Source organism: Gopherus flavomarginatus, chromosome 19 (genome assembly GCF_025201925.1).
Source record: "Gopherus flavomarginatus isolate rGopFla2 chromosome 19, rGopFla2.mat.asm, whole genome shotgun sequence".
NCBI lineage: Eukaryota > Metazoa > Chordata > Testudines > Testudinidae > Gopherus > Gopherus flavomarginatus.
Window position 1 is genome coordinate 6934108 of NC_066635.1, and position 12322 is coordinate 6946429.

The 12322-nt window shown below is 48.4% G+C and overlaps 1 protein-coding gene and 1 long non-coding RNA gene across 4 annotated transcripts in view; one reads left to right on the forward strand and one right to left on the reverse strand.

The window, feature by feature from the left end:
* SH2B2 (SH2B adaptor protein 2) overlaps positions 1–2035 on the reverse strand; it is a 71547-nt gene extending 69512 nt beyond the window's left edge. For 2 of the 3 annotated variants that reach the window (XM_050929103.1, XM_050929102.1), the window contains exon 1: positions 860–916. In XM_050929103.1, coding sequence (XP_050785060.1) covers positions 860–883 — 24 coding nt within the window. In that variant the 5' untranslated portion in view covers positions 884–916. Of the gene's footprint in view, positions 1–859; positions 917–1886 lie in introns of those variants that run through there. The other variant, XM_050929105.1, reaches the window with a different exon arrangement.
* Positions 2036–2937: 902 nt separating this feature from the next.
* LOC127037437 (uncharacterized) lies at positions 2938–9697 on the forward strand. Its single transcript, XR_007770370.1, has 3 exons — positions 2938–3102; positions 4960–5125; positions 9627–9697. It is a non-coding gene; the product is annotated as an uncharacterized LOC127037437 (long non-coding RNA).
* Positions 9698–12322: the final 2625 nt, after the last annotated feature.

Below are 12322 nucleotides of genomic sequence, written 5' to 3' on the forward strand. Positions count from 1 at the left end.
TGACCCACTGATTTTCAATGGGACTGGTTCTCCTACGTCATTCAAATGCTCTACCTAAGGAACATAAGGAGCTGTGACATGTACCGGAACAAACATTCACTTTTTGTGGATAAGATAAAGGTTGCTATATGCAAGGATTTTGAGCAGTAATGGAGAGGCTAGTTTAGAGGAGTTTGGAATGATCTTAATTATCAGCTCCTGAAGTTCATACATCCTCCCATAACATGATCTCAATAAGGATACATTTCAGATCTCTAAAGCATGAATCTATTGTATTCTAGTCCAATTTGTGACAAAACAGCATCAACAGAAACTAGAGATGAATAGAGCTGTCACAAAGTCCCCATGCTACCCAAAGACATGGGTCTGATTCTTTCACTTACACAATGCAAATCAGGAGCAATTTCCCTAAAATCAGTTACACCAGTGCAAAATCAGGATAAGAAAGAGGAGAACCAGGCCCATTGCCTGAAAGGGGAGTTGCAAGTGCTCCATACTTCTCAGAATCAGGCCCACAGAAGGGAAAACAACTTGCTAAAAGGGAAATGCAAATCTCTCCAAACAAGAGAGCGCTGTGAGCAATAGGGAAACCCATGAGGCCCTAAAAAGTCATATTTAAAGGATAAACATGATTTTTGTATATTAATTAACACACACAGACACACACACCTTGAACCTGCAAGGTATGCAGCACCCATTCACTTCCCTGGTAAGCAGAGATGCCTGCTCCTTGCAAGCTCAGGCCCTAAATGAGGAAAGAGAAATACTGCCAACCTTTTTTATTTACCAATAATAAGTCTGCCAAGCAATCACACAAGTTACACTTCTCTCCACGTCCTACTTGCCCAAAAATTCATACCTGTTGTCTGATGTCCCCCAGCATGGACTCTGAGACCCCAGACAGCTCTGAAGACCACTTGAAGTTCAGACCCCATGCCTTATAGGTGATCAAATATTTAAACAAAACAAAATCTGCCTACATACAATGTCACAGTTGCATCATTACAGACCTAGTTTAGAGCTGGCATGTTGGGGGGGGGGAGGGAAGAGAGAGAGAGACAGTACCTAGAGATGTTAAATTTCCAACAAGCAAGAAGGACAGCCGTCCATCCACAGTTTTCAAGACAGACAGCAGAATCAACCTAGGAGTCTGCTGCTGTATGGTTTATCCTTGCGCTATAACCCTTTCCTCCACTTAAAAAAAGCCAGCTGGACACCTAAGCATAACCTCCAGCAGGATCCCAGGAGGGGAGTCCTTGTCATTTGTCTCAGAAGGGACACATCAATCATCAGCTAAACTGTAACCTCAATCAATCATGCAATAGGTTAAAGGGCTGGAGGGGGAGGGAGGTCAGTGGGACACAGCTATACCGGACCAGGATTTCCCCTCCCTCAGCCCTGCTCAGTTCTAAACGCACAGACCCGAAGCAATGCAAGTGTGGCCCCCCAGTAGAAACCTTTCATGAAATAACCAACAGAGATCCATTTATAGGAACAATCCTTCCCAACTGCTTCAGCAAATGTTCACTGCCCCAGAGCCACGAGGGTCTCGGAGTAGCCCCCCCGCCGCCCGCCGCCCCTTTGGGTCCCTGGAATAACAAGGGCGCTCCATGACCGGGAGAAGGCGAGGTGGGCAGTAATTTGCAAGGAGGTGGAGCGATCCCCCCTGCTGATTATTTGCTGGGGGAAAGGAACGACAGCGCAGCAAGGGGAAGGGGGCTCCGTTCTCCCCCCTCGAAGCAGCGGATGGCCCCGCAGACTAGCCTCACTCCCCCAGGTCCAAATCCTAGCAACGGCACCGTGCGAGCCCGGTGAGAGAGGCGGCTGCTGCTGCGGCTGGCGGCTCCATTGCAAGCCCTGCCCGGCGGGGCGGGAGATGCACTTACTGGGCTCGGAGGCTCATTGCACGGGAGCGGGGCTGGTGCCTTCTCCTAGGCGCTGGCGGCTGCGTGGGACCCCACGGGCGGGCCCGGCTCCTGCCTGTCCTGGCGGAGACAGATGCCAAGGAGCCTCTTCCCACCGCAACTGGAGCGCGGCGGCGGCCAACCCAGCCCGGCCCGGCCCCCTGCTCCGCCCACTGCCCGGCAGGGTTTAAAGGGCCCCGCCGCGGAGCGCCCAGAGCTGGGGAGGCTGGGCCGGTCCTACCTCCTGGCGAAGGGAGGGGTTTCGCTCCCCACCCCCCAGAGCAGGACCCCCGAGCAGAGGGGGAGGTGCAGGGCGCCCGGGGCGAGGGCGGCGCGCGAGGTCCCACGAGGCGGCGGGAGCTGCAGGGCGCCCGGGGCGGGAGCGGCGCAGCGGGGCGGCGGGAGCTGCAGGGCGCCCGGGGCGGGAGCGGCGCAGCGGGGCGGCGGGAGCTGCAGGGCGCCCGGGGCGGGAGCGGCGCAGCGAGGCGGGGGGAGCTGCAGGGCGCCCGGGGCGGGAGCGGCGCAGCGAGGCGGGGGGAGCTGCAGGGCGCCCGGGGCGGGAGCGGCGCAGCGAGGCGGCGGGAGCTGCAGGGCGCCCGGGGCGGGAGCGGCGCGCGAGGCGGGGGGAGCTGCGGGGCGCCCGGGGCGGGAGCGGCGCGCGAGGCGGCGGGAGCTGCGGGGCGCCCGGGGCGGGAGCGGCGCGCGAGGCGGGGGGAGCTGCAGGGTTCCCGGGGCGGGAGCGGCACAGCGAGGCCCCCCTGCCCGCCAAATAAGGGCTGGACACCCTGAGGCTGGCAGGTAGTGAAGAAGCCCCTTGTGTTGCTCTCAAGCCTCTTCTTCCCCCCTCCCCGCCGTCATGTAGCTGATCCAGGTGTTGTGTTGAAACCGTCTTCAAGAGGGAGCCACTCCCCGCACTTCGTGGCGGGATGAGCGGGACCGGGCCAGAGAGGGGAGCCCTCGCCACTGGCTGCTGCCCCCTCAGAAGGCTCGGCGCTGAGGCTGGAGTTTGGTTGTGACCTACAACTGGCTGCCCACCAGGCTTGGAGACCCACTACTCCCCCGTGTACCCAGAGAACACCTCAGCCTTGCCAGTTCCTTCTCAGCACAAAACAGCCAATGTTTCCAGTACTCACTGATTGATCTTTAGGAGTCCATGGCCATCAAAGAAACCAGATCCACCTCTCCTGGTTACCAAGAGGTGGGCAAAACACTGCAGCTATATGAAGGGGGGAGTGTATTTATTTATGCATTGACCGGTGACATTTCTAGGTCAATGTGTTTTGTGGGGCCCTTGTAATTCACATTAGCTGCTCTATCGCCATTTTTATGTGCCCCTCTATGAGCCCCTCCAAAATACTTATCCTCACTACACCCGTTAGGTCCCCATTTTGCAGATGAGGAACAGAGAGGTTAAGGCCAAGACCCTCAAATGTACTTAGGCACCTAACTGTCATTGGTAAGCTGGGTCTCAATGACCATATAGGAAGGTTGGGGGGTCTGTTCCTGGCTGTGCCAGGAGTCCCAGTTTAGTGCTCTGACCACTAGCCCATCCTTCCTCTCTGCTCATGGGCTGCTCAGTCAAGGAGACTAGCTGTGTAAGTAAAGCTTATTCCTGAGAATAAGGGTTTATGGAACAAGACCTAAGGTTGGTAAAGCACCTTTCAGCTGAGGGTGATTGTTACATAAGAGAGACAAGGTGGATCAGGTAATATCTTTCTTTGGACCAACTTGTGTTGGTGAAAGAGCTACACAGGGATCTTGTTCAGGTCCAGGTTCACCCAGCTTGTGTCTCTAATATCCTTGGACCAACAGGGCTACAATAACACTTTTACATAACAGGCATTCAAGGTGCTATTTTATGGAGAGTGGGGTGCTTTTAGTTGAAGTCAAACGGTATTAAGTAAAGGTTGATGACTACAGGAATTTAAGTTAAGTGGTTATTTGTCAGTTTTGTACTCAGGAGTAGCTAGACTCGGAAGGGAATTTTCCATTCATTGTTTCCCCACTCTTCCCTCACCAACCAACACTAACATGATGATGTACTTTTCTCTCCAAAACATTGTCATCATTTAGGCCCAGATTCACCAGGTATTTTGGCTCCTAGCTTCCAGTGAAGGCAATGGAAGTTAGGAATCAAAATAACTATCTGTGTGTGGATCTGGGCCATAGCTCTTATGCTTTATAGCAATGTACAAACTAACTCACTGAGCTTCACAACACTCCTCTGAGGTGAAGAAATATCCTCCTTCTACAGATGGAGAAACTCAGGGACCCAGAAGCAAAATGATTCACCCCAGGCCATACATTCAATTACTGGAATTAGAGTTTAGGAATTCCCTTAATCTATACTTCCTCTGCAAACTACGCTGCTTGCACCAAACAATCCAAGACACAACAGGCCTATGTCCTGATTCTGGTCCTACAGGACATTGTAACCCTGAATCACCTGTAACATGTATAAGCTGAAGAGCTTTTTAAAATTCTGTTGCAGATTGGAGGTATAGCAGGGTGGTTATGATGTTTGAATCTTGCTATTCACCTGCCCCTATGTTCCAGCCTTCATCTCTTTTGCCATTAATTATTATTACATTCATAGCCATAATTAGTATATTTGAATGTGCAAATAAAGAATAATGCCCTGATCCTGCAATTAGATGTGTGCACAGAGACCATTGCAGCTGCAAGAAACCCCATTGGACTCAATGGGGTTCTGTACCTTTCATTGCAAACACTGAGGTCTATTCATTAATACCAAGTATTCTCACCAAAAGGCCTGTTACCAGGTCAGCGTATGATATGCCAAGCACTTCTGCATAGCAGATAAGTTAGCAGAGCACGTCTGAAGTTTCAGCAGGGCATCGTTATCCCCTTAAGGGCAGCCAGCTGTGTACCCAGGTGTGCAATCAGGAGTGCTGGGAAGAGAGCAGAGTACCTTCAGGTTTTAGCTTCTGTGAATTGACCGTGGCAGAGTTGATTGTGTTTTCTTGGAAATAACAGCTTGTGTTGAGCTTGGAAAGGGATCTTCTGAGATCTGTTGTCTTCTGCATCTCTAAAGTAGGAGCAGTTCCCCAGGAGAGGTTTTGGGGGAGAGCACCTTGTGCCCCTTCTGCAGCTCACCACTTGCAAGGTGAAAGGGACATTTTTGCCTTGTGGAGTCTACTGGTGGATAATACTAATCCTTGAAGAGCCAAAGAAATTTGACTTTACATAGGCACCCTCAGGTATGTAGCATGATCCATCTGTAGCTGAGCCATAAACTGACTGAGAACTGATCTGCTGCTCCTTGTAAAGCCTTCTAGATCCTGTTTCTGGTTGGAGATTGCTTTTTAAACAAGGAGCTGAGGTTATCACAGGGGCCGTAGAGCTAAAGTTGTCTCCTGTGCTTGCCATGTTGTGAGGCATTTGGTTTCCCTCTTATAACTCTCTGTATAAGCTTCTCTCTGCAGGAACTAGATAATGCTTAGTCCTGCCATGAGTGCAGGGAACTGGACTAGATGACCTCTCAAGGTCCCTTCCCGTCCTATGATTCTATACTCCAAGATCAGCCCTGTATTTTTTTTTCACAGGCTTTTAACACCTTGTTTCAGGAGGGGGAAAAAATAAGAAAACTGGTTCAATTTCTGCCCTCTAGGAACTGAAATCCTCTTGGAAGATGAGGACCAAAACTTTGAAAAGTGTCCACTGCCTTTTGGATGCTCAACTTCAGCCTCCTTGGTGCTGATTTTCAGAAGCACGGAAGATCCATAGCTCCACCCAAAGTTAATGGGAACTGGGCATACTCAGCACCTCTGAAAAGGGGCTGGGTGTCCAGAACTTCTGAAAAGTTTTGGCCCAGGCTTCTTATTTTCTCAGCCCCATTTAGGCACCAAAAGTGCCTGGCGGGCAAAACACACAAATGCAAGAAATACAAACACTACAACCTGTAGGTGCTCATTAATGTCTTTGCCCTGCCATTAGGGGATTATATATTGCTATGCTGCAGTGTGAGAATAACTGGCAAGCCGCTGCCCGTGTGTGGATTGTGACTGGTATTGAGAACCCTGCACAGCTGGGGAACAGGACATAAATTAGGAACATCAAAAGGGCCAGATCTGTGTAAATCAGCTCCATTGACTTCAGTGGTATTATGCTGATCAAAAAGAGGAGCTATGCTGATCGACACTGGCTGGAGGGCTGTCCCAACATGTGCCCCTCCCCACCCCCATGCCCTCTACATGTGACTATAGCATGAAGGAAAAGCTGAGCAGTAGCATGTCTTTATTGCTCATGAATAAAGCTAAGTTTTTGTCCTGGATATTTTTAGTAAAAGTCATGGACAGGTCACAGGCAATAAACAAAAATTCATGGGAGCCCATGACCTGTCTCTGACAAAAGGGATAGAAACAGGTTCAGCAACCACCACTTCTGGGGCTCCTGGGGCTCCCACCGCTGCAGTGTGTGGGAGCTGTGGGGTCCCCCTGCCCATGGAGCTGGGCTGCTTCACCGTCCCCTTGCCCCTGGGGCAGCTGGAAGCTGCAGGGGCCACTGGCCGTGGCTAGGCAGCTGCAAGGTCCCCTCCACCAAGGTGGGAGATGGAAGCTGCAAGAGTGAGGCTGGCTTGGAACTTCAGTCTCACAGCAGAAAATGCCACAGAGGTCAATGGAAGTCATGGATTCGCTCCATTTCAGGGCAGTAATACTTTCCTCACAGGAGTGTTTTGATGCCTAATTAATGTTTGTCAGGAGAATGGAAATACATGCCTGAAAGCGTTTGTTGCAAAATCAGGCTACTTTAGAGTAAGCACAATGTCTGTGGCATTTAATTCTAGCCCCTTTGCTTGGGCCATTGACTGTCTCTCCCAAAAAAGCATCTTCTCTCATTCGTGTACATTTTAAAAGAAAATATTAGACAATCAATAGCCTCTTAGTTTGAGATTTCATTACGGGTTTCATTGCACTTGGTATTTATTGCCTTGAGAGTGCTGGGGTCTGCTACATGTGGTGGTAACCCACAATGCTGATAGCTGTAAGGAGATAATACTTTAGATCCATTGTTCACACAGCAGATCAACTGGCACTAAACAAAGGTTTGACAAGTTATCACTGGTGTAGCTAGCCTCATGTTCCATCCTGTGTGGGGAGATTTCAGCACCAAATTAATAACCATCCTGATAACCAGAGCAGTAGTATCTCTGAAAGGTCATGCAGGGTGAGCACTGCCTAGCCTTCTGCGAAAATGATACACCAGGGGTTCTGAGCCTGGGGTATCACAAACCAGTGTCAAAGGGTCATGACTGTAGCAATCTGCATGGAACTTGGAGGGAAGAGTTTGGAGGGGGCACCAGGAAGCTATTGTGTGTGCACATGGCTGGAATATTACCTGCAGTGATAGCACTGCTTAACAAAGAGCCGGTTTAGTTTTAGAAATGTGGAGTCCTCAGCCCCTGCTACATTAAATAATGACCACTCTGCTCTTCTCATATTGCTAAGTGGGACTGAGGTGGGGGGATCCCAGCTAGAAGTGAAAGGGGCTTCAGGGGTGGATAGTGCAAGATCAAACCCTACCTGTTTGCACACAGCTGTGGAAAGAATCTCTCTTCATCTGGATGACTGCACAGAGGTCAGGGATGCATCTTGTGTTCTAAGCCATCCTCATTTTGGGCTGTCCCAATTTTCACATGTACACTAAGCCCAAGTGTCATCTTTACAGTACCCTAGATATGTCACAATGTGGATTCATTGAAATTCTGGTCATGGCGAATATATTTATGTGCCACTCTAGGCCCACTCACTGAGGGCCTGATCCCAAGTCACGGAGGCCACTGGAAGTCCTATTGACCTCAGTAGTCATATGAACCCCTTACCAGAACACTCCCCATAGTCTCTCTCTTGTAAAGGCTTCTGCACAGTGCTAGTCACTTCAAATGCTGCTTTCTCCCCCCACCCCCCATGGGATTCTATTACCATAAGAACTTTTAAAAATCCCCAGCTTTTATTAAACATCACTTGAGCAAACACGGCTTTTTTTTTTTAAAGCTTTAAGTAAATGCCCTGAATAAATATGCAGTGTTGTTGTAACCACATTGGTAGTGGGGTATCGGAGAGAGAGGCTGGGTGAGGTAATAGCTTTTGTCGGAACAACTTCTGTATTTAGCTGTGACACTCTGAGTACATTTTCCAGATCTGAAGAAGAGCTCTGTGTGAGCTTGAAAGTTTCTCTCTCCTACAGAAATTGGTCCAATAAAAGATATTGCCTCACCCACCTTGTCTCTCTGAATAAGGAGAGCAGTCCTGATCCAGCAGATAGCTCGGTGGCTGCCGTATACTAGTGAACTTTGAGCTCTCACTCGAAATAATTGTTAAAAGAGGCTTACTAGAGGGATGGTTCTGCTGGGATAATATGCACGCTTCTCTCATGCCCTCACTTAGACATTGTGACTTGTGCCTCACAACATCCCAGTGAGGTCTGCAGTGAGCTGTTCTCACTTCCCAGATGGGTAAATCGAGGCACTGGAAGTTTAGACAGGAGGGAGTGGTAGAGTTGGGTAGAGAACGGTAATTCCAGTTCATGGAGATTTTTGAAATCTGGTTTTGTTTCAATTCCTAACAAAACCCCAAAATTGCAAAAATTTTCCTAAATGGAATCACCGTTCTCTGCTCAGCCCTGCTGGGATCCCTGTCTCCAGGGCACGGCACTGGGTGGGCTACTCTGCAGCTGAGGCCGATGAAGAACTGGGAGCCAGGGCTTCCAGGCTTTCGGCATCCTTAGCCTGGCCACTGGAGGGTAAACCAGCAGGAAACCAGGCAGGTTTCAAAACTTGTCAGGCAGGTAGGGTTTCATCAGACACCTGCCTGGCTTCTGGCAGAACTTTCTCAAAATGGACACAGTCCTGCAGTAGGTTCTCTTTTATTTTGCTAAATCAACAAATTCTGATTTTTTTTTTCTGATCACAAGAGTGAGTGGTCAGCTGAGAGCCTGTGTAAGGGCTCAGAGAGGAACTGAGGACGAGGAAATTTTCCAAGCCAGTGTTTGGCTGTATCAAGGTCTCTGAGAGCCCAGTGGCTTGTGCGTGCCAAGGGAGCAGAGAAGGAAAGTCCACCCAGTGTCTCTTTCAGAAGGCTCAGGGTTGGCCCAGGTGCTCAAATGCTAGTTGTGTCAAGGGCATGACTAAGTCAGGAGATGCAGGTTAAAGTGTAGAAACATTAATCCCTACAATCTGTGCTCCCTGAAAACTGACCATGTGCAGGAAAGGAACTCGCCTGCCCACAGCTGAGCTGTCAGCTAGAGAGAACTGGGACATGCTGAAGACTTGCCCAATGGGTGAGGAGAGTTATGGGAGACGAGATAGACAGGATTGGGGCTCAGGTTTCAGGATGAGGCTGAAATGGTTGTGACCTCCCCGGGGAGAAGTTGTCATACAGCACCCAACAAAACTAGGGCTGTACATCATAAGACAACCAGAGGAAAGCAGATGTCAGGCTGAAGCGGCGAAGACTCAGAAAGGAGCTCCTTAACCCTTTTAACAGGGTCTGTGAACCTTGGGGGATGGGGTGGGATGACTTCACTGAGGTGCCAGCTCACCCCGTTCCCCCAGCGATGAATTCAAGAGGCCAGTACCTAGGAGTGGAGCCTTCTCTGTGCTAGTCAGGGTCAGCATTGTGCTCTGTGTGCTTTCCAAGAACCATCAGGGACTCCTGCTGGCACCATTCTTAACCTCATGCTCGATCTTTTGTCTCTCTCCAGGAATTGTGAATTGCTTTTTGGCTCCAGAGGCTGCTCTCCGGGAAGGTGTCAGGGTGTAAGTGTGTGATCTGGTAAGTGGCTTTTGATAAGGCTAGTTAAACACTACAAAACTAAGACACAGAGCCCTGTTGATAACTGCAAGCGCCTTTCTCTTCCTGGCCACAAATGTCACTGGTTTGGGGATTAATATGGAGGATTTTTTGAGGCCTGAGATTACTGATCATCGAGAGATGTCTGCTGATAACAAGTGACCATGAGGCTTTGCTGAAGGTCTGGCAGATCAAAATGGTATTGACAATGGGAGTGACATGGCTTTATGGAAATGTGTATACCTTAAAAGTTGCTCCACTGAAACATTTGGATTGAGAGGCAGGGTGGTCTAGGGATAGGCCACTGGACTGGGACTCAGGAACCCTGGATTGTACTCCTGGCTCTGCCACTGATTTATTGTGTGATTCTGGGCAAGTCACTTCCCTTTGTTTACCCTCTGACTTTTTGTCTTTCCATTTCAATTGTAAACTCTTCAGGAGAGTGGCATGCAAACTGGAGAGGCAAAAATGGAGAGGCATGCAAACTTTGTGGACACTATGGTGCCTGCCCCATCTTGATTGGGGCCTTTTAAGTTCTAGGCGCTACTGCAATACAAACAAACAATAATGAGCTATTGACTCTAGGTTATACTGGCTTCGATTTATGCACCTGTTTAGGTTTCTAGACTGGAGCAGCTGTCATTTTCAGCTGTTCTGGAAAGTTTGTTTCATTTGGTGTTTAGAGGGGTTCATATACATATGTTGCTTCCACCAGCTTTTCACTGTGCTTTCTATGTCATTTTGTGCAGTCTGTTAAAGAAAAGTTTATTAGGATCCAGTTATATATAGTGACCACACATCAGCTGAGCACAGTGGGCTGATCCCATGAAACCTTTTTCACCCTCTGTAAGGCAGGTGTCCATTCACATTCTCGGGTGTGTAGGAGAAAGGGGAAGTCCACAGAGGGATGCTGTATTTTGGTTTAAATGCTGCTTCTCATGCTGGTAATAATCACGTGCAACTGTAGAGAGGAAGCATGGCCTTGTGGTTAAGGCATGGGACTGGGACAGACTTCCTGCGTGACCTTGGGCATGTCCCTTCATCACTGTGTCTCAGCTCCTTCTCTGTACAGCAGGGATCAGCATTTTTGCTCTCTCACACCCTTTTGCTGTCTTGCCTATTTCGACTGTAAGCCCTTCAGGGCAGGGACTGTATTACTCTATGTAAGTGCCTATTGCAACCAAACTTGGTTGTGGTCTCTAGCTGCTGCTGTAATATAAATGATAACCTTACTCTTTCAGATCCCTCCCTAAAGTCTCTACTAGAATTGGTCAAACAGTTTCCATCCAAGAGTTGTTGTCAGAAAATGGTTATTTTGTTGATGTGGAAACTTCCAGGGGAAATGTCCTGTTTTTGTCAATAAAATCAATATTTTGACAAACAATTTTTTTTATGCTTGGAATTTGCTGTAGGGGTGGGGTCGGGGAGAACTAATTTCCTGCTCAGCTCTACTAGCTGTGTTTGGCTGGCCTTCCTAGGCTGACTTCTAGTCTTTGTGGTTTTGGGTGGTAGTTGGGTTTTTTTTACTCCTGCTTTCGCTTCCTCAGCTTAGAACAAGATTTTTTATAAAGCAACTGACAACCTACCTCTTGACCTTCCCCCTATGGTGTTGCTTGCTGTACTAGATCTAACTTTAATAGTAACCCCGATAGGCAAAATGTCTTTTTACTATTTGGTAAAGTGCCATACATCCCTCTGGTACTGTATTTAAAAACACAAAACAAACAAACAAACCTAGTAACTACTAAAGCTTACAAAAGCCCTTTCCAAGCACAGCTGTAAAATCACCGACCAGACCTTTGAAAAATCATGTTAACGAGAGCCTAAAAATGGATTTAAGGGCCTAATTTTAGGTATCTGCATTTGGCCTGAGTGTATGCAAAACCGTAATGTGGAGTGGTCCATTTAACTTTTTCCTGTGATTTCCCCACCCCCCATCATAATTTTATTAGGAACCATGCTCACAGTAGAAGGATGCAGTTCAAAGTCCCTCCCCTCCCAAAGTGTTTTAAAGCATTTGTTTAAAAGTAAAATGCTAAGAGCCACACTTGAATAGCAATATGCTGTTTTGGGGACCCAATCGAAAGCCCATTGGAGTCAATGAAAAGCCTCCCATTGTCTGCAATGGGCTTTGGTTCCAGTGCTTGGTGCACATCTCTTGTGCTGAAAATGTTCTGGGCCTGATCTTCCTTTTGCACGGTTTCTATAACTCCTCTGATTGCAATGAGGAGTTACTCCTGATTGACAACGATATGAGGTCAGGCTCAGGCTCTCCTTCATACTTGGGTGTCACGGCTCCTCCAAAGCACATACCACTAGCTTGCTAAAGCACATCCCAGGGTAGCAATACATTACTATCCCGGATTTATAGCTAAACCTTTTAAAGGAATACACTTGTAAGGAGGGCAGAGCATAACATGTTGAAACACAGCCCCCTGTTAAATGGTTAAAATGGTTATTGAATAAATCTAATATCTGCTTACTTCTGCCAATTCTAATTACAGAGCTATTAGCTGTCTTATTTATTTTTAAAAAAACACCCAAAAAAACTCTACAAGGAATACACTTAGTGCAGCAAGCCTATGGAAGAAGCTGTGGCTGAACTTT